The sequence below is a fragment of the Hylobates moloch genome, unplaced genomic scaffold (assembly GCF_009828535.3).
Source record: "Hylobates moloch isolate HMO894 unplaced genomic scaffold, HMol_V3 SCAFFOLD_12, whole genome shotgun sequence".
Lineage (NCBI taxonomy): Eukaryota > Metazoa > Chordata > Mammalia > Primates > Hylobatidae > Hylobates > Hylobates moloch.
The window spans coordinates 48,084,295-48,106,743 of record NW_026652287.1 but is presented as its reverse complement, the minus strand read 5'-3'; the positions used below and the strand labels follow the sequence as shown (position 1 = coordinate 48,106,743).

At 46.4% G+C, this 22,449-nt stretch overlaps 1 protein-coding gene across 5 annotated transcripts in view; it reads left to right on the top strand.

Annotated features, from left to right (window-relative positions):
- The first annotated feature begins 753 nt into the window (after positions 1-753).
- The window catches only part of SLC1A6 (solute carrier family 1 member 6), a 29,847-nt gene continuing 8,151 nt past the window's right edge, over positions 754-22,449 (top strand). Inside the window, exons 1-7 of one of the 5 annotated variants that reach the window (XM_032169973.2) lie at positions 754-1,106; positions 3,612-3,883; positions 7,668-7,879; positions 8,693-8,830; positions 12,212-12,416; positions 16,347-16,389; positions 18,314-18,657. In XM_032169973.2, coding sequence (XP_032025864.1) covers positions 7,675-7,879; positions 8,693-8,830; positions 12,212-12,416; positions 16,347-16,389; positions 18,314-18,657 — 935 coding nt within the window. In that variant the 5' untranslated portion in view covers positions 754-1,106; positions 3,612-3,883; positions 7,668-7,674. Of the gene's footprint in view, positions 1,311-2,335; positions 2,536-3,611; positions 3,884-7,667; positions 7,880-8,692; positions 8,831-12,211; positions 12,417-16,346; positions 16,390-18,313; positions 18,658-22,449 lie in introns of those variants that run through there. The other 4 variants (XM_032169971.2, XM_032169974.2, XM_032169970.2 and 1 more) reach the window with 4 other exon arrangements.

Here is a 22,449-nt window from a genome sequence, read left to right as displayed (position 1 = left end):
AGAGAGAGAGTTTCACCTTGTTTTCCAGGCTGGTCTCGAACTCCTGACCTCAAGTGATCCTCCCGCCTCTGCCTCCCAAAGTGCTGGGATTACAGGCATGAGCCACTGCGTCCGGCCTGCACTGAGTTTTTATGCATACGACAGACTTGATGCTCAGATCTTTAAATGGCGTTAGCTCTCAGGAGAGGCGGAAGATGTGGGAAGCAACCAAGTCATCGCCTTTTGAGAAGAAAAGCCGAGTGCACCTTGCCTGGTGTGCCCTAAAGACAGCAAAGAATAATATTTAGGAACAACATTATCCATCTCCCATTTGCCCAATACTTCGCGCTGGCACGGGGCATTTCCAGCCTCACGCGCTTTAATTTTCTCAGCTTTAATTTTCTGTGGGGTCGGCCAAGTCATCTTCCTTGTTTAGCGGAGGAGGCCAGGCTCAGAGAGGGAGAGGAGTTGGCCCAAGGGCACACAGCGGCCAAGTGGCCAAGGCCGGAAGGTGCACCCGCAGGGAGAAGCGGGCAGCGGAGCCCTCTCCCTGGCTGTTGTCACTGGGACACGAGAGCCGCGCCTTCCCCAGGCCTCCGCCGAGGCTGCTGGAGCGGGTCCCGCGGTGCCAGGGCCTGTTCCCCGCGCTCCGCCAGGGATGCTGGGGCCTCCGAGGGCTCCGGAGGCGGTTTAGGGGGCGGGGGCGTGGAGGCGCGGCTCCGAGCAGGGGGCGGGGGCTGGATGCCGGAGAGGCCACTCACCCCCGCCCAGCCTCAATCCCCCTCCCTTCCCAAACACGCGGTCCCCCTTCTCCCACTTGGCTGCGGAGCCTGGGCTGGGCGCGGGGGAGGCGGGGGGCATCGCGGAGGGGATCCCGCCCCCTCCCCCGGCCGCTCGGTGCCCCCACACCCACGTGAGCGCAGGGCCGGCCCGGATCCCGCCCGCAGCATAGCGCGTCCCGGCTCCGCGCCGGTGCCTCCACCGTCCGGTACCCGCGCCGGTGCTGCACAGTCCCTGGCGGGTCCCCGCGGCCCCGGCCGGGCGCTTCGCCGGGCTCCGGCTCCTGCATCCGGGCGCAGCGCGCAGGCCGAGGCGCGGGCAGGCCGCCCCCGCCGCTCCGGACGCCGGTGAGTGGGGGCTCCGCGGCTCGGCGCGGGGACTCGGTGTGGCTGCGGCGCAGAGGTTGCGGGCAGGTGGGGGATCCGAGGCGCTGGGGTCAGGCGTGTGGGGCGCTCCCTGCGCCCACGTCCCCACCTCTCCGCCACCCTTTGTCTCTGAGCTCCTCCTTGCCCCTTAGAGCCGTTGCCACCGCTTTTCTCCTGGTCGTTCTGGTGAGTTTCCTATCCCCTTAGTTATCCCCGGGTCTCCCTGCCCATCTCCCCACCTCCCCAGCCCGTGGCCTCCGCACACAGGCACGTTTCCAGCACCCAGCCTGATACCTTCTGCATTTATAGGGCTCGGTTGCCTTCTCTGTCAGAGGGCTTATTTCACCAATTTCAGATGTATCAGATGTGGCTGAGGCTGCAGAGGGTCTGGGCATTAGTGTGTGTGTGTGGGTGTGTGTGTGTGTGTGTGAGACGAGAGAGAGAGAGAGAGAGAGAGAGAGAGAAAGAGAGAGAGAGAGAGACTGAATTTGTGAGTGGGATCGCCATCCTGAACTGGTGTGTGGAGCTGAATGTTTAAATGTGAGGATGATTTCGAAGTCTGAAGTTTGTGTTTTGTGCCCTAAAGAGAGAGAGTGTGTGTGTGTGTGTGTGTGTGTGTGTGTGTTCCTGTGTATATGTAGGAATTGTATGACTGTCACTGCCTCTGTAGGATTTAATTCATGAAGGGTAGTTGTGCAGAGCCACGAAGGTGTGTGTGGTTGAGTGAGGGTGTACATGAATGTGTATGTGTGTGTGCAGAATTGTATGACTGCATGCCTGGAATTGTATTTCTGAAGGTGTGGGTGGTTGTGTGCCTGAGGGTGTACATGAATATGGCAAGCGTGTGTGAGTGTGTCTGTGCAGAATTGTACAACTGTGTGCCTGGAACTGCATTTCTGAAGGTGTGTGGTTGTATGCCTGAGGGTGTACATGAATGTGGGAAGTGTGTGTGTGTAGGGATTGTATGACTGCATGCATGGAGCTGCATTTCTGAAGGTGTGTGTGGGTGTGTGTGTGGTTGTATGTCTGAAGAGTTTGCGTGTGACTGTGTCTGCCTGGGGTTGTGGATACGTCAATAGCATACAAGAGGTTTTCGAGGTTATGTGTGCGTGTGTGTGTCTGAGTGTGTGTGATGTATGTGGTTTCAATGCCGTCTCTGTCTTCCCTCACTCACTCCTCTGGCTAGCATAGCATTGACATAAAATGTATAGAAAGCATTTTCAGTTTGCTCACTGTAGCTTGCTTTAGTTTTAGGGACGTAAGAGGCTCCAAGAGGCAGCCCACAAATCTCATCACATCTAAGTGTCTGGAGGTTGGGAGAACCAAGTGGGAAAGACCCACCCTCAGCCCTCTCACCCTGTAGAAACTGGGGACACTAGAAGGGACATTTTCTGAGCAGGAAACCCAAGAGGTAGGTCCAAAAGAAAGCCTAGACCCAGGAAAGCCTAGAAAAGAGAGAGCCCAGGGTGGGGGAGAAGAGAGAGACCCAGAGAGGCCCAAGTGGAGGTTAAGATCACATTTCAAGTCAAACATTTTTTTAAACTAGTATTATTATTAATTGACAGTCATGATGGTATATACTTATAAGTGATGCAGACAGGACTGAGAAAAATTGATAGTAAGACATTCTCACACGGTAGCATTTTACTCTATTAATTTTGTGTGAGTTAGGTTTCTGCTTTTTATCAACCACAGTTGGCAACTATTTTATGGTCATCAGGTGCTAAGGTGCTGTTTTCTTTTACACAGGGTTTTACACTGTCACCCAAGTTGGAGTGCAGTGATAAGATCATAGCTCATTGCAGCCTCAAACTCCTGGGTTCAAGCGATCCTCCTGCTTTAGCCTCTTGAGTAGCTAGGACTACAGGCACAGGCCACCGTGCCTGGCTAATTTTTAATTTTTTAAAGAGACAGGGTCTGGCTATATTGCCCAGGCTGGCCATGAACTCCTGGGCTCAAGCGGTCCTCCAGCCTTCACCTCCCAAAGTGTTGGGATTGCAGGCATGAGCACTGCGTCTGGCCCACAGATGCTAAGTGTTGTCTGCTCTTCTCCAGGGGTCAACAAATTTTTTCAGCAAATGGCCCGAGAGTAAATATTTTGAGCTTTGTGGCCCGTACAATCTCTGTCCCAACAACTCAACTCAGGCATTGTAGCTTGAAAGCAGCTGTAGACAATAGGTAATGCATGAGTGTGGCTGTGTGCCAATAAAACTTCATTTACAAAAACAAGCAGTAGGCTGAATTTGACTAGCAGACCATCGTTTGTCAATACCGTACTATGTCTTGTAAGGAAGAAAAAGGAACCAGACAAAACTCTAGCCTCAGGAGTTTTCCTGACTGTTCAGATCTTAGCTGAATGATCTCCCTTGGTATCTACAGGCAACTTCCTGCTGTGGCTTAGGGACTGGAAACATAATATCCCAGAGGGATTCCCTGTGTAGTCTGTGGTTCACTCTTTGGGATTTTTTTTTTTTTTTTTTTTCACAGCAAGGAGAAGCAGCACTGTGGTTTCAGGAGATGGGTCCATTTGGAGCAGGATCCTAAGTGGGGCTTGGCATTGGGAATTTGGATTAGCTCTAGAGGACGCAGGATCTGGAAACCCAGGGCAGATGTCCCATCCCTTGGATATGGTGGGGAGTTGAGGAGGGCAAGGAAGATCCCAGAAAAGCCAGTGGCAGCAAAACACAAAGGCCAGGGACCTACGTACTGGTAAAACTGAGACCTCCAAGAAACCTGCAGCTCGACCTAGTTGAATTCAGGTACTGGGGGTGTGGCTGGGGTGGGAGTGAGAAAAATATCAGGGATCCTTGGTCCCTTAGGAAGTAGATGGGGGAGCGGCCGGGCGCTGAGGCTCATACCTGTAATCCCAGCACTTTGGGAGGCCGAGGTGGGTGGATCACCTGAGGTCAGGAGTTCGAGACCAGCCTGGCCGACAGTGAAACCCCTGTCTCTACTAAAAATACAAAAATACTAAAAAATAAGTAAACGTGCGGTATTACACTTTGCTTCTGAATTATTTCACTTAAGAGAATGGCCTCCAGTTCTATGTGTGTTGCTGTAAAAGACACTTTATTATGGCTGATTAGTATTCCATGATATACATAATGAAACATAGATAAAATACTATAATCAACAATGTAGCAAGAAAATGTGATATTGATATAAATGTGATACAGATTTATCTATAGTATGATAAACTTATCTATATCACATTTTCTTTTGGTGGACACTTAGGTTGATTCCATAGCTAGGCGATTGCAAATATTGCTGTGATGAAGCATACCAGTGCAGATATCCTTTTAATACAATGATTTGTTTTCCTTGGGGTGGATATTCAGTAGGGAGGTTTCTGGATGGGATGGTAGTTCTATTTTTAGTTCTTTGAGAAATCTCCATACTGTTGTCCTTTCCACTGGGCAGATCGAAAGGGAGTCCGTGGGAGAGGGAGCCTAAGAGTGAGTCTAGAAGGAAGAACAGAATTCTCAGTATGCCTGGAAGAAAGGCACCGCCCTTTCTTGGTTATGAGAACAGTGTAGGTTAGGGGGTATAGTACCTATAGCACACAGTGCTTTTAGGGACTCAGAGAAAAGTCCCCTTCCTTTCCTTTCCTTTCCTTTCCATTCCCTCCCCTCCCCTCCCCTCCCTTTTTCTTTTTTTCTTTTTTTTTTTTTTGACAAAGTCTGGCTTTGTCACCCAGGCTAGAGTGCAGTGGTGCAATCTTGGTTCACTGCAACCTCTGCCTCCTGGGTTCAAGCGATTCTCCTGCCTCAGCCTCTGGAGTAGCTGAGATTACAGGCGTGTGACACATCCAGCTAATTTTTGTATTTTTCGTAGAGATGGGGTTTCGCCATGTTGGCCAGGCTGGTCTCGAACTCCCGACCTCAAGTGATCTGCCCGCCTTGGCCTCCCAAAGTGCTGGGATTACAGACATCAGCCACTGCGCCCTGGCCATTTTCATTTTTTTGTTGTTCCCTTTTATTTTGAGTTGATACAAAATACTTGTACATATTGATGGGATACAGAGTGACATTTCGATACATGTATACAATGTGTAATGATCAAATCAGGGTAATTAGCACATCCAACACCTCAAACATTGATCATTTCTTAATGTGTAAATGCTCAGAACCTTCTCTACTGGCTTTTTGGAAAATATAGAATAAATGATCATTAACCATAGTCCCTCTACAGTGCTGCAGAACACCAGAACTCATTCTTTCTATCTAGCTGTAGTTTTGTGTATGTTAACCAACCTCTCCCCATCCTCTCCTCCTGCCTACCCTTCCCAGCCTCTAAAACAATTCTACTATTTCCCTGATGTTTTCATCTCTTTCAAAATTAGAAGACAGAAACAAGCATTTAGGTGAAAGAAAATGTTACAATGTAGAATATTAACATATTCATTTTAATTTTCAATTTTTTTAGGGTGGGTGCGGTGTCTCATGCTACAATCCCAGCACTTTTGGAGGCTGAGGTGGGAGGATCATTTGAACCCAGGAGTTGGAGGCTGCAGTGAGCTGCACTCCTGCCTGGGTGACAGAGCGACATTCTGTCTCACATCTTGAACTCCTGGGCTCAGGTGATCCTCCCCACTCAGCCACCCAAGTAGCTGGGATTACAGGCATGAGCCACAGCAGCTGGCTCCATTTTTAAAATTGAGGGGAAATTCACATAACACAAAAGCAACCATTTGAAAACATACAATTCAATAGCATCTAGTATTTTCATTATGTTGTGCAATAATTGTCACCTCTATCTCATTCTGAAATAACATATTTGTCTTTATATGAATGCAGTTGTAAAACAGAATGTTAATGTAGACTTTTTTTTAATGAAGGAAGGGGTGCACAAAGAGAAAAGTTCCTCAGGCCTATGAAAATCACAATTTCTAAGCCGCCCTGTACATGTGAGGTGTTTAGCTTGCAGATGGATGGGCAGGTTTTAATTTTTATATGCATTTTATTTAATGTTGATGAAAAACATAATTCACATTTCAAGTAGAGGTCTAAAGTTTCCATTTTAGATACATTTTTAATTTTAATTTTTAAAATATTTATTTACTTATTTTTATTTTGAGACAGAGTCTCACTCTGTCGTCCAGGCTGGAGTGCTGTGGTGCGATTTTGGTTCACTGCAACCTCCACTTCCTGGGTTCAAGTGATTCCCTTGCCTCAGCCTCTCGAGTAGCTGGGACTACAGGCACCTGCCACCACATCCCGGTAATTTTTGTATTTTTAGTAGAGGCGGGGTTTCACCATGTTGGCCAGGCTGCTCTCGAACTCCTGAGCGCAAGTGATCTGCCTGCCTTGGCCTCCCAAAGTGCTGGGACTATAGGTGTAAGCCACCGCGCCTGGTTCGGTACGTTTTTTTAGATAAGTGAATAAGGACACGTGAATATGGCCAAATATAAAGAGGAGACACACAAATCTGCAGTTTGGGAAACAACATTACAGTGCCTGCCACCCCAGAGGGGCTCATGAACACCACGCTGTGGCCAAGAATCATCATCATTTCATTCCCAAGGGACTCCCCACTCTCCTGACTCCCCACTCTCCCTGTTGCTCACCTGGGCATTCAGGCAGAATAGCTGCATTTACTGGGCACCTGCTGTTTGCGAGGCAGCTGCTGATTTTGTCCTTGTGAAAAGCCTACAGGCTGGATACAAAACCGTCTTAATTTGGGGGACTAGCCTCCGGGTGCTTTGTCTAGGGCTCCCTATGCAGCTGGCACTTCACAAAGGCTTGTTAATTTCCCTTGAGCCGCTGGGGCAGCCCCCAGAGGCTTGTGATGATCTCAGTGAAATAAGAGTGGGCTGGAGTCAGGGTGTGTCAAAAAGGTCCATTATTTTTGTGGTTTCCTCCTCTTCCCAGCCATTCCCAGGAATGATTCTGGAGACTTGACCTTTTCCTGCCAAGACCCGACCTTAGAACCGGGCACATCGCAACAGACTGACCTTCCCCCTCCCCTGCCTTTTTTTTAGTTTTATTTTTATTTACTTGTTCTTAGAGACAGGGCTGTGCTCTGTCACTCAGGCTGGAGTGCAGTGGTGCAATCACAGCTCACTGCAGCCTCAAACTTCTGGGCTCAAGCAATCCTCCTGCCTTGGCCTTAGAAAGTGTTGGGATTACAGGTGTGGGCCACTGCGCCTGGCCTTTGTGCTTTTTTGGAGGGGTGGAGGTCTCACTATCTTGCTCAAGCTGGGAAGATCATAGCTCACTGTAACCTTGAACTCTTGGGCTCAAGTGATCCTGCTGCCTCAGCCTCCCCAATAGCTAGGACTGCCACCCCCGGCTGTTTTTAAATTTTTAGAAACGGGTTCTCACTATGTTGCCCAGGCCAGTCTTGAACTCCTGGGCGCAAGTGATTCTCCCGCCCCCGCCTCCCAAAATGCTGGGATTGCAGGCGTGAGCCAAAACACCCAGCCACCCCCGCCTTCTGAGAGTCCTCAGGAAGTGCTCATTACCCTTCGCAGCCTTCGCCATCTGCCCACGCCTGCCTTCTGTCCTGGCCCTCACCAGCCCCAGGCTTCTCTCTTTCCCGCAGATAGACCATGAGCAGCCATGGCAACAGCCTGTTCCTGCGGGAGAGCGGCCAGCGGCTGGGCCGGGTGGGCTGGCTGCAGCGGCTGCAGGAAAGCCTGCAGCAGAGAGCACTGCGCACGCGCCTGCGCCTGCAGACCATGACCCGTGAGCACGTGCTGCGCTTCCTGCGCCGAAACGCCTTCATTCTGCTGACGGTCAGCGCCGTGGTCATTGGTGAGCTCTGCCTCCTGGAGGGCGGGGACTTCAGGGAAATTCCTGGCCCCTACACATTTCTTTGCTGCACCCCCTCATTCTCACCTGCACACACGTCCCCGTCCCACCAGCCACTCTCAACCCCACATAAAGACACACCACACAGATGAATACACATGTGTGCAAACACAACTGTGTGTGCACACAATGTTACATGCATATCCATGTGTACATACACACTCACATATATACATATACAATGTACAAACACACTTTACTATGCACACACACATGCGTGCATTGAACTTATAGGTGCAAACACAGAAACTTACATGCACACTTGTGCATGCATGTTGGAACTTATAAACACATTCACATCTCTACGTGCATTCTCTTGAGTACACGTGCACACACTTATGAGCTTAAAAACACGTACACTCCCATGTTTGAAAATAGTAACATACACACAAATCACACCTATAGATGTCCAGGAAAACACGTGTGCATATTCATGTGTATATGCCCCTGTATACAGACACCTATACCTGTTCACAAGTGAACGTCTACAGTCACATATCCTGGATATATACACACACATTTACACATTTACATTTACACAGACACAGACACACATTTACACATCAATATGGTAACCCATACATACACACATTTCTACAATGTCTGCACGCGTCAGTGCACACACAAATACACACACTCATAGGATATTTCTCTCCCTCACTCCCACCCTTGCCCTACCCTTCTTGGGATGGATGGACCCTGCCTGGGGCTGAGCGACCCAGACTTCAGTTCATGGACCCCTTCTTTTGGCCCTAGGGGTCAGCCTGGCCTTTGCCCTGCGCCCATATCAGCTCACCTACCGCCAGATCAAGTACTTCTCTTTTCCTGGAGAGCTTCTCATGAGAATGCTGCAGATGCTGGTGTTACCGCTCATTGTCTCCAGCCTGGTCACAGGTGAGAGAGCCCAGGCCATTGTTGGCCTCCAAGACCCATCCAGAGCCTCAGCTTGAACCCAGAGCCAAGGCCATCCCAAGCATGGGACCACTTCCTTGACACGGCACCTCAAACATGGAGCCTGTGTCTGGTCCAGGGTCCTTGGCCAAACAAAGCCCAGGTCCAGATTGGTCCCAGGTTCCAGACCCCATACGACCCCACACCACTTATCTCAGTAGGCTTCCTGTCCTTTTCCTTGGAGGTAAAATGCCAGCCTGCAAGGGGCTTAGTATCACAAAGAAGTGAGAGAAAGTCTTGGAGGGGCAGCCAGGGAGGGTGGCTGGGATATGGTGTGGATGTGCAGGGAGTAGAGTGTCGATTAAGGTGTGGAAGGTGAGTGAGATGGAGGTGACAGCTTAGTGGGTAGAGGGTGGGATGGAGTGTGGTTGGCTTATGCAGGGGTCCACAAACTTTTGCTCTAGAGGGCTGGATAGTAGACATTTTCAGCTTCAAGGGCCATATGGTCTCTTTTGCAACTAGGGTTGACCCTTGAACAATTTGGGTGTTAGGAGCACCAACCCCCACACAGTCAAAAATCCACATACAACTTTTTTTTTTTTTTTTTTTAACGGAATCTTGCTCTGTTACCAAGCTGGAGTGCAGTGGCACAATCTCGGCTCACTGCAATCTCCGCCTCCCAGGTTCAAGCAATTCCCCCGCCTCAGCCTCCCAAGTAGCTGGGACTACAGGCGTGCAGCAACATGCCTGGCTAATTTTTTGTATTTTAGTAGAGATGGGGTTTCACCATATTGGCCAGGATGGTCTCGATCTCCTGACCTCATGATCTGCACACCTCGGCCTCCCAAAGTGCTGGGATTGTAGGCGTGAGCCACTGTGCCTGGCTCACATGTAACTTTTGACTCCCGAAAAACTTAACTACTAATAGCCTACTATTGACTGGAAGCCTTATAGATAGCATAAACAATTGATTAACTCATATTTTGTATGCTGTATGTATTGTATACTATATTCTTTTTTTTTTTTTTTTTTTGAGATGGAGTGTCACTCTGTCTCCCAGGCTGGAGTGCAGTGGTGCAATCTCCGCTCACTGCAAGCACCGCCTCCCGGGTTCACGCCATTCTCCTGCCTCAGCCTCCTGAGTAGCTGGGACTACAGGTGCCCACCACCACACTCAGCTAATTTTTTGTATTTTCAGTAGAGACGGGGTTTCACCGTGTTAGCCAAGATGGTCTCAATCTCCTGACCTCATGATCCACCCACTTCGGCCTCCCAAAGTGATGGGATTAGCTCCAGGCCGTGACACCAATCGCCTCCTCGGCACTGCTATTCCTCAGACCACCTCGATACACCACGCCCGGCTAATTTTTTGTATTTTTTGGTAGAGACGGGGTTTCACCGTGGTCTCGATCTGCTGACCTCGTGATCCGCCCGCCTCGGCCTCCCAAAGTGCTGGGATTACAAGCTTGAGCCACCGCGCCCGGCCGTATATACTATATTCTTAAAGTACAGTAATCTAGAGAATAGAATGTTAATAAGAAAATCAGGGCAGGTGAGGTGGCTTATGCCTGTAATCACAGTGCTTTGGGAGGCTGAGGCAGGAGGATTGCTTGAGCCCAGGAGTTTGAGATCAGCCTGGGCAACACAGTGAGACTCCATCTCTACAAAAAATAAAATAATCAGCAGGATGTGGTGATACATGCCCATAGTCCTAGCTACTCGAGAAGCTGAGGCAGGAGGATCACTTGAACCCAGGAGGCTGCAGTGAGCTATGATGGCACCACCGCACTCTAGCCTGAGCAACAGGGTGAGACCCTGTCTATTAAAAATTTATAAGGAAGAGAAATTTTATGGACTATTAATTGAGTGGAGGTGGATCATCATAAATATCTTCATCTCCTTTGTCTTCATGCTGAGTAGGCTGAGGAGGAGGAAGAGGAGGGCTTGTCTTGCTGTCTCAGGGATGGCAGAGGCAGAAGAAAATCCATGCATAAGTGTACTGGAACAGTTGAAACCCATGCTGTTCAAGGGTCAATTGTACTCGATTCTGCCATTGTAGCACAGAAGCAGCCATAGACAATATGAAAATAAATGGGCATGGTTGTGTTCCAATAAAACTTTATTTACAAAAGCAGACAGAGGGCCAGATTTGGCATGAGTAGCAGTTTGCCAATCCCTGGATTTGGGGATGGGGAAGAAGAAAAAGGCAGGAAGAAATGGTTTCTTAGGTTGGGTTTCCTGGAAGCAGAGCCTGACTGAGATGGGGATATCTGCACAGGTGATTTATTGCGGGATGGGACAGGGCTGGGAAACCAGTGAAGCAAAGATGTGGGTTTCAAAAGAAGGCTGGCCTCTCAGCCTGATCGCATGGGGAGCTCTGGAGTGTGAGCAGAACCACAGAATTGAATCCCTCCCCAGCTCTGCTGCCACCTGAATCAAAGGAGTTGGCCATTGTGAATCCCTGCACAGTCATTCATTGGCTATAGGTCTCCCCTGGGGTTTTTGTGGGCAAGGCAGCTCCCATTTTGCGGAGGGCAATTCTCAGGAGAAGGGGGCAGCCTGAGCTATTTGTAGCCAGTGCTCTGGGGGCTGAAGGGTCAGCATATTGGCTTGGGAAAGGGTGTAGGAGTGGAGCACCAAGAAGATATGCTACAAAGGGTGTGCAGTGAGGTGGGTTGGAGGAAGGTGTGATTTTGGGATGAATAGTGGGATGACAAGTGGAATGAAATTTAGGTTATGGGCCAGGCGCGGTGGCTCACGCCTGTAATCCCAGCACTTTGGAAGGCTGAGGCAAGTGGATCGCCTGAGGTCGGGAGTTCGAGACCAGCCTGGCCAACATGGTGAAACCCCGTCTCTACTAAAAATACAAAAATTCGCTGGGTGCGGTGGCAGCACCTGTAATCCCAGCTACTCGGAAGGCTGAGGCAGGAGAATTGCTTGAACCGGGGAGACGGACGTTGTAGTGAGCCGAGATCGCACCATTGCACTCCAGCCTGGGCGAAAGAGAGTCCGTCTCAAAAAAAAAAAAAAAAAAAAGTTAGGTTATGGTGCAAAACAAGAGAAAACAAGACTCCATAGAGGATGGGGTGAAAGTGTGAAAAAGGTGGCTTGGACTAGAGGGAGGGCAGTAGGATAGTGGAATGCTACTTGGGATAAGGGTTGGGGTGGAGTGTGAGGGTGTGTATTTGGAAAATAGAATAGAAGTAGAAAGATGGTGGTGAGGGTGAATGGGTAATGGGTGGGTTTTGGGGTGGGCTGTAGGAAAAGGGATGCTTGGTGGGATGGCTGTTGAGTTGGTGATATGGGGAGGGTGGAACGGATGGCTAGGAGAGCTGGCTTTGGGTATGCATGGAGCTGCAGGGGACCACATCATCTGTCCTGCAGGTATGGCATCCCTGGACAACAAGGCCACGGGGCGGATGGGGATGCGGGCAGCTGTGTACTACATGGTGACCACCATCATCGCAGTCTTCATCGGCATCCTCATGGTCACCATCATCCATCCCGGGAAGGGCTCCAAGGAGGGGCTGCACCGGGAGGGCCGGATCGAGACCATCCCCACAGCTGATGCCTTCATGGACCTGATCAGGTGTGCCAACCTAAAAAAAACACAACATACACATTTGGAAAAGGAGACTTTATTTATTGTAAAAGGTCATCTTTTGCAAAGCCGTCATCCCACAGGCTGGGAAGCATGCGTCTGGTTAAGATCAGAGACAGGCACTTCTAAGGAGGAGGGGTTGGACTAGAAGCTTTATGCTGAATGGGTTAGCTAAATATCCATATTCAACAGGTTACAGGAGGAGCTATGAATATTCATGTAGGTGGCCCTGATGCATGCATATTGAACAAAGTTACATGTAACATATGACCCCATGTCCACTTTGGGGTGGATGCTTAACATTTACTTAACATTTAAATGTATCACATTTAGGCTTTTTACATCAAAAGGTCTTTTCAGGACACGAAGGTACCCAAATGCACAGCCTCTGTCAATGAGCCAGAACCAGCCCATGGTCAGTGGTGTTATCAGGAGAAAGTTACTGAAATCAGTCTCTTGTCCAATCAAAGCTGTAGTTATGGCTGGCGGAACAGGGGCCCCATTAGTCCTTGTCTGTGAACTGATGAGTTGTAATTATTTTAATATTGCTTATCTTAAGACTAGTGTTTGTTTAACTCCTAGAGAAAAACAAGAACCTTTTGACAGCTAGAACACAATTTATTCTTTGAGCGTAGGGTCCATGACTTAACCCCTGCCTGGCATGGCCTTAGATCCTCCTTATAATTTGGTATCTTATTGCCACAAAGAGCCTGTTCTATCAGTCTTATGATTTCTGTTTTCATTAATTTAACACGTTAATTTAACATTACTGTGGGTTAGTTGTTGTGTCTAGATTATAAAAGGGAGAGGTTGTAAGGAGGCGTGTCTGACCTCCTGTCCCATCATGGCCAGGAACTCAGTTTTAAAGTTGTTCTGGGGTACACTTGGCCACAAGAGAGTCTGTTCAGCTGTTGTTGGTGGTGGTGGCTTAGATGTCACTTTTAGTTTACAGGTGACTGTACTCATTTTGATATGATTTCTGACTCTACTTGCAACAACCCATACTGAAGGAGAGACAAAGGGGACAGGCTGCCGCAGCTTGGACATAGCAGCACCCATAGTATCCATTTTTGGTACCAAATTTCTGCCCTGGAGCCTTGTGTATATTCTCCTACAGCAGCTGCTGCTAGAATATGATCTTAGAATATGACCCTGAAGGTGGGGTCACAACAGCTGGTATTTGCCTAAGCATCATTGGAGGGTGAATGATTCTCTTAGAGCAGCATGATTTTTTAATTTATATTTTATTTTATTTTTTACTTTAAGTTCTGGGATACATGTGCAGAACATGCAGGTTTCTTACATAAGTATACATGCACCATGGTGGTTTGCTGCACCTAGCAATCCGTCATCTAGGTTTTAAGCCCCACATGCATTAGGTATCTGTCCTAATGCTCTCCCTCCCTTTGCCCCTACAGCCCCCAAAAGGCCCCGCTGTGTGATGTTCCCCTCCCTGTGTCCATGTATTCTCATTGTTCAACTCCCACTTATGAGTGAGAACATACAGTGTTTAGTTTTCTATGTTAGTTTGCTGAGAATGATGGCTTCCAGCTTCATCCACGTCCCTGCAAAGGACATGAACTCATTCTTTTTTATGGCTGCATAATATTCCATGGCATATATGTGCCATATTTTCTTTATCCAGTCTATCACTGATGGACATCTGGGTCAGTTCCAAGTCTTTGCTGTTGTAAATAGAAGCAGCATGATTTTTTTTTAAATTAACTAAATTTTCTATTTTTTATTTTTATTATTTAAAAAAATATTTTTGCTATTAATAGTTGCCTTTACTCTTTCAATTGTTTTTATTTTTGCACTCCATCACCCAGGCTGGAGTGCAGTGGCATGAGCTTGGCTCACTGTAACCTCCGCCTCCGGGGTTCTGTTGTGCCTCAGCCTCCAGAGAAGCTGGAATTACAGGTGCGCGCCACCACACCAGACTAATTTTTGTATTTTTAGTGGAGACAGGGTTTCACCATGTTGGCCAGGCTGGTCTTGAACTGCTGATCTCAAGTAATCTACCTGCCTCAGGTAGTGAGGCTTAAAGTGCTGAGATTACAGATGTGAGCCACTGTGCCTGGCCTATGAAAAATTTTTTAATTTTTAATTTCAGTAGCTTTTGGGGAACAAGTGTTTCTTTGTTACATGGATGAATTATATAGTGGAGAATTCTGAGATTTTAGTGCATCTGTCCCGCTAGTAGTGTATATTGTACCTAATGTGTAGTTTTTAATTTCTAACTATTCTCCCCGCCTCCTGCTTCTGAGTTTCTAAAGTCCATTATATCACTCTGTATGTTTTTGCATACTCATAGCTTAGTTCCCACTTATAAGTGAGAAACACTGTATTTGGTTTTCATTCCTGAATTACTTCACTTAGAATAATGGCCTCCAGCTCCAACCATGCCAAAGACATTATTTCTTTTTTTTTTTTTTTTTTGACACAGAGTCTCACTCTGTCGCCCAGGCTGGAGTGCAGTGGCATGATCTCAGCTCACGGCAACCTCTGCCTTTCAGGTTCAAGCGATTCTGCTGTCTCAGCCACTTGAGTAGCTGGGATTAGAGGTGCCCGCTGCCATGCCCAGCTAATTTTTGTATTTTTAGTAGAGACGGCGTTTCATCATGTTGGCCAGGCTAGTCTCAAACTCCTGGCTTCAAGTGATCCACTCATCTCAGCCTTCCAAAGTGCTGGGATTACAGGTGTAAGCCACTGCACCAGCCTATTTCATTCTTTTTCATGGCTGAGTAGTATTCCATGGTGTACATATATCATGTGTTCTTTATGCACTCATCAGTTGATAGGCACTTAAGTTGGTTCCATTTCTTTGCAACTGTGAATTGTACGTGATAAACATATGTGTGCAGGTGTCTTTTTGATATAGTGACTTCTTTTCCTTTGAGTAGATACCCAGTAGTGGGATTGCTAGGTGGAATCGTAGATCTACTTTTAGTTCTTTAAGAAATCTCTCGGCCAGGCGCGGTGGCTCACGCCTGTAGTCCCAGCACTTTGGGAGACTGAGGCGGGCAGATCACGAGGTCAGGAGATTGAGACCATCCTGCCTAACCCCGTCTCTACTAAAAATACAAAAAATTAGCCAGGCGTGGTGGCAGGCACCTCTAATCCCAGCTACTTGGGAGGCTGAGGCAGGAGAATTGCTTGAACTCGGGAGGTGGAGGTTGCAGTGAGCCGAGATCGCACCACTGCACTCCAGCCTGGGCGACAGAGCAAGACTCCGTCTCAAAAAAAAAAAAAAAAAAAGAAAAGAAATCTCCATACTGTTTTCCATAGAGGTTGTACTAATTTACATTCCCACCAGCAATGTATAAGTGTCCCCTTTTCTCCACATCAATGCCAACATCTATAGTTTTTTGACTCTTTAATGATGGCTGTTCTAGCTGGGTTAAGGTGGTTATCTCATTGTGGTTTTAATTAAAGCAGCAAGATTTTTGCCGCACAGAATCAAGGCTAGCCATAGTTCTACCTTAATCACGGGCCTAGGCAAAACCTAAAGTTAAAAGGGTTTAGGAGTTTTCTGTGGTCTTTTGAGGCATCACTGACACATGTGTGTTTGAATTAAAGTCCTTGGGGTGATGTAGGGCTCTGGCCACATGCTCAGACAGACCTGGATTTGAGGGCCATCTGCACCTCTTAGCAGCTCTGTGGCTCTGGGTAGCTTACATCAATTCTCTGGGCTTTGGTTTCTTTCTATGTGAAAGGGGGCATTAAATAGCACTCATGTCTAGGGTTATTGTAGTGTTTAAATCAGATGATAGTAAGATACTTGCTCAGTGCCCAGCCTAGAGGAAGCATTCATATATTGGCTGCATTATTGTTGTTCTTGGTGTTAGTATTACTGTTATCACCCTAGATGCCCTTCCATGGTCTAACCACTTTCCTTCTTCTCATGTTTTTCTGCAGAAATATGTTTCCACCAAACCTTGTGGAGGCCTGCTTCAAACAGGTCAGGGGGAAGTACACAGTTTGATCAAGGAGATTCGGAGGGTGGTGGGAGCTTGAGGCTGAAGCAATGGTCCAAGGGCAAGAGGTGGGAGGAAGGACCTGACAGAGCAATGGGCAGGGGTTCTTGAGGAGTCTAGGAGAAAGGATGTATTTTCCATGGTGATCTGGGAGGGTTAGGGAGAAGCACTTAGGTCCGAGAATGGTGGCTCAGGCTTGTAATCCCAGCACTTAGGGAGGCCAAGGCGGGAGGATCACTTGAGGCCAAAAGTTCAAGACCAGCCTGGGCAACAGAGTGAGACTCTCTGTCTTTCAAAAAAAAATAGATTAAAAAAATTAGCTGGACACGCCTGTCTCAGCTACTTGGGAGGCTGAGGTGGGAGGATTGCTTGAACCCAGGAGATCAAGGCTCCAGTGGTCACACCACTGCACTCCAACGTGGGTGACAGAGCAAGATCCCATCTCAAAAAAAGGAAAAAAAAAAAAAAAAAAAGAGGACTTAGGCCAAGGACTTCCTGAGCACAGGGCTAGAGGAGGCATCAAGGCTGGTGAAGAGATTCCAGAAATTTTGACCATAGATGGTTGAGGGGAGAGGCCCTCAACTCTGGTTAAGCATTGCCCAGGGAATTTGTGAAAAATTCAGAATCTGTACTACTTCCACATATTGGTTGTTCACTTCCTCATTCATTTATTCAGTCACTTATTCTTCAAAAAAATATTTTTAATTTATTTATGTTTAAATTCACACAAAGATCGTATGTATTTATGAGGTATGACGATGTTTCGAAATATGTCTGCATTGTGGAGTGGCTCAATCAAGCTTATTAACATATCAGTTACCTTATATACTTAACATTTTTTGAGATAAAAACACTTAAAATCTACCCTTTTGGTGATTTTCAAATACACAATAAATTGTTATTAGCTATAGTCACCATGTTGTATAATAGAGCTCTTGAACTTATTCCTCTTGTCTAGCTGAAATTTTGTGTCCTTTTACCAACATCTCCCCAATTTTCCCTGCTCCGCAGTCCCTGGTAAACACTATTCTATTTTCTGTTTCTATGAGTCCAACTCTTTTAAATTCCACATATAAGTGAGAGCATGCAATATTTGTCTTTCTGTGCCTGGCTTATTTCACATAGCACAGTGTTTTTCAGGTTCAACCCTGTTGACAGGATCCCCACCTTTTTCAAGGCTGAATAGTATTTCATTGTATATGTATACCACATGTTCTGTATCCATTCATTCATTGATGGATACTTAGGTTGATTTTGTATCTTGGCTATTGTGAATAGTGCTGCAATAAACGTGGGAGAGCAGATATCTCTTTGAGATACTGATTTCACTTCCTTTGGATATATACAGTAGTGGGATTGCTAGTCATATGGTAGTTCAATTTTTTTTTTTTTTTTTGAGATGGAGTCTCACTCTGTCACCAGGCTGGAGTGCAGTGGCACCATCTCAGCTCACTGCAACCTCCACCTCCCAGGTTCAAGGGATTCTCCTGCCTCAGCCTCCCAAGTGGCTGGGACTACAGGCACGCACCACCACGCCCAGCTAATTTTTGTATTTTTAGTAAAGACAGGGTTTCGCCCTGTTGGCCAGGATGGTCTCGAACTCCTGACCTCATGATCCACCTGCGCTTGGCTTCCAAAGTGCTGAGATTACAGGCGTGAGCCACGCCCGGCCGGTAGTTCTATTTTTAATTTTTTGAGGAAGCTCCATATGATTTTTCATAATGAGCTTATGGATTCATTCACTCATTCTTCCATGCGCTGTTCAAATCATTCATTCACTCATTCAGATCTGCTGGATAAGATCTTCCAGGGTGTGGGAACTGGGAATCAATGGTCACAAGGAATTTCTCCAGGCGATTCTGATGCATCCGCTGAATTGAATCTGGGCGCAATCTCTCTCTATTTCAGTTCAAGACGCAGTACAGCACGAGGGTGGTAACCAGGACCATCGTGAGGACAGAGAACGGGTCTGAGCTGGGTGCCTCCATGCCTCCTCCATTCTCAGTGGAGAACGGAACCAGCTTCCTGGAAAATGTCACTCGGGCCTTGGGTACCCTGCAGGAGGTGCTGAGCTTTGAGGAGACTGTACCTGTGCCTGGCTCCGCCAATGGCATCAACGCCCTGGGCCTCGTGGTCTTCTCTGTGGCCTTTGGGCTGGTCATTGGTGGCATGAAACACAAGGGCCGAGTCCTCAGGGACTTCTTCGACAGCCTCAATGAGGCTATTATGAGGCTGGTGGGCATCATTATCTGGTGAGTCCTGGTCTGTGCCCACGGGAAGGTGGAGCCAGAGCTAGGAAGTCAGGCTGTGGGGAAGCTGCTGAAGGGCTTGCTGGGGACTTTTGGTCATTCATTTACGTGTTGGGTAATTCACTTACCCACTCACCAACTCATTCATTCATCATGTCTTTCTGGAATGATTTCATCACTAGTTCACTTCCTTGTTCATCTGTTCATTCATTCGTTCTTTATGCATTGGTTAATTCATGGAATATCTCACTCTTTCATTCATTCATGTCCTTCGGCAATGATTCATTCACTTCTTTGTTCATCTGTTCATTCGCTCATTCTTCTATGCATTGACGAAATCACTCATTCAGTGATTTATTCATCTATACTCATGCTTCAATGCATTGATTTACTCATTTCGTCATTCATTTATTCATTCTTCTATGCATTGGTTAAATCACTGGCCAACTCACTAACTCATTCATTCATTCACACTTTTCTGCAATGATTTGTTCATTTGTTCACTCCCTTGCTTATCTGTTCATTCACTCATTCTTCAATGCATTGACCAAGCCATTCACTGACATTTATTCATCTACATTTATTCTTTCATGCGTTGGTTTCTGGATTTATTTGGTCATTCATTTATTTTACAAAATTAATGTATTTTTGATTGACAAATAAAAACTGTATATATTTTCATGTGCAACGTAATGTTTTAAAAGATCTCTACATTGTGGAATGGTTCAGTTGAACTAACTAACATAGACGTTACCTCACATGCTTATTTTTTTGTGGTGAGAACACTTAAGATCTAGGCAGGGTGTGATGGCTCATGCCTATAATCTCAGCACTTTGGGAGGCCAAGGTGGGAGAATCACTTGAGCCCAAGAATTTGAGACCAGCCTGGGCAACATGGCAAGACCACAAAAAAATACAAAAAAATTAGCTGGGTGTGGTGGCATGCACCTGTAGTCCCAGCTACTTGGGAGGCTGAGGCAGGAGGACAGATTGAGCCTGAGATGTAGAGGCTGCAGTGAGTTGTGATTGCCTGGGTGACAGAATGAGACCCAGTCTCAAAACAAAACAAAAAAAAGGTGGGTAGGGGGAGAGACCACTTAAAATCTACTCTCTTTGTGATTTGCAAGCACACGATACATTGTTTTTAACTATACCTACCATGTTGTCCAATAGATCTCTTGAACTTAGTTCTCCTATTTAACTGAAATTTTGTACCCTTGATCAACATCTCCCCAGCCTCCCTTCCCTGCCAGTCCCTGGTAACCACCATTTTAATCCCTGCTTCTGTGAGTTTGATTGTTTAGATTCCACAGATAAGTGAGATCATGTGGTATTTGTCTTTCTGTATCTTGGTTATTTCAATTAGCATAATGTCATCAGGTTTGTCTGTGTTGTCACAAGTGACAGGGATTTATTCATCTCCTATGCATTGATTAGTTACTATTCATTCATTCATTCATACCTTTCTGCAATGATTTATTCACCCATTTACTTCCTAATTTATCTCTTCACTCACCAATTTATTCACTTATTCATTCTCATTTTTCTATCGGTTCATTCATTTTCTTATTCATCTATTCATTCTTCCATGCATCAGTTAACTCACTCATTTATGTATTCATTCACTCGTAAATTTATTTACAGACTCATCCATGCATTAGTTAAATCATTGATGGACTCATCTGTTTATTTACTCAGTTAAGTCATTTATTCATTCTAATTCATTCTTTGACCCACTCATTCATCTATGCATTTGTTATTCTTTCATTCATTTATTCAAGTATTCTCTTCATTCACTCATTTGTTCACGTATTTGTTCACTCAGCTACTAACTTGTTTCATTCGCTCATTTCATTATTTATTCATCCAGTTGCTAATCCCTCCCTTCCTTCCTTCCTTCCTTCCTTCCTTCCTTCCTTCTCTAGATTCCTTCATTCCTTCAGAAATATCTTTATTCACTCAGCAGGCATTTTCCTAGGCAGACTTTGTCTTGACCTCTGGAGTACAGAGATACAGTGCACTCATACCTTGTCCTCAAGGAGCTCACAAAATCTTAGGGGAGACAGGCACATTGTAGATCAATATAACACAAGGTGGTAGGTTCTGTAGTAAAGGAGCATTTTAAAAATGTTGGGAACATGGAGAAGTAAGCAGTGAGTAGAGGGGTACACAGTGAATGCTTCCTGAAGAGGGAGTCATGAAGAAGGTCACCTGTTAACTGCATCTTGACAGGTGAGTAGGACTTCAACTGGACAGTGAGAGGGGAGACGTATTTCAGGCAGAGAGAAGAGAACATGCAAAGCTTGAAGGTACCTAAGTTGTTTGGGGAATGGTGGGGCATTCAGGAAGGTGAGAGCATGGGGTAAGTTGGGAGTGGTGGTGGAAGATATTAACAAGGCTGTCAGATCCCAAATGGGAGAAGACTTTGTACATCATCCCAAACAACTGGAAAGTTGTATAGTGTTATATGTAAAATGTTTATTTAGAAACAGAATGCTTGTTCCCCAGTGCCATAAAGAAATAGCACTCGAACATAAATTTAATTATCTCAGCAAGGCAATTTTTACTTCTGCAGAAAGGGTGTTCATCACAGATTGAACAATGGCAAGAGCACACCTGAACAAAGGAGGGAAGAAGCAATTTTTATCCCTTATGCAGTTTGTCCCTGCTACTGTGTCCTGTCTCCATTGGCTGGAGCCAGACCTTACAATCTAAACTAAAACCCGACTGGCTAATAATTTAAAACTTTTCTGAACAGGTAAAAGCAATGGAAAACAGAGGAAAAGAGGAAGTTGCTTACAAAAGGACTTAGAAAAGTAATAACATTCCCAAATAAGGAAAGGGTATAGGCTGCGAGCTGGGACATGCCTGTGAGCACATCCAGCACAGATATCTTGGTTAAAGTACAAGGATGTAGAATGTACCATGTGCCTGTGAGCATGTCTAACACCTACATAGGATAGGGCTTAACAAAGAGTTATTAGCATAAAGTAAGGAGGCTTGAAGGAAGTTAGTCTTTAAAAGAAACTATTTTTAACACTTAAGATTTATTCTTTAACAAGAAGGGAAACTTTGAAGATGAAATTTTACTTTCTTCATATAAGGAACTTGAGGCTAAGTTGAGGGCCTGGAAAAGCATCTGAAAGGAATGGGAGTGGGGAGCTTATTAAGGATAAGCAGAGAGTTAACAAGGAATAATGAAGGCTCAGCTGAATTGGGAACAATGAATTTATAGCAGTGTCATTGGCATGATTGGGTGAAATGTCCAGATGTGCCAGGTGGCTGAGTGTAGGGGGTAAGAAATCATGCACAATTAATCTTGGGCTGAGGAATTTTGCAGGGGATGAGGTGGAAGGATGGAGGTGAGGAAGTTGAGAGAGGGATTACTCAGAGTAAGCATAGAGGTGGATCTAGTCATGTTGACTTGGAGAAGACTCAGCAACTACTCCCCAGGGCTAACTCTGAGCCCAGTTTGGAGAACACAGATGTGACTGGAGAAGTCCCTTGCATCCTCATTTTTGACTCAAGCTATTGTACCACCTTCCCAAGAGGTCCCCACCTCCTCCAACACATCCATGATGAATGGTGAGCCAAAGTAGATTTCAATTTTTTTTTTTTTTTTGAGATGGGTTCTCGCTCTGTCGCCCAAGCTGGAGTGCAGTGGTGCGATCTCAGCTCACTGCAACCTCTGCCTCCTGGGTTCAAGTGATTCTTCTGCCTCAGCCTCCCGAGTAGCTGGGACTACAGGTGTGCACTACCACACCCGACTAATTTTTGTATTTTTAGTAGAGATGG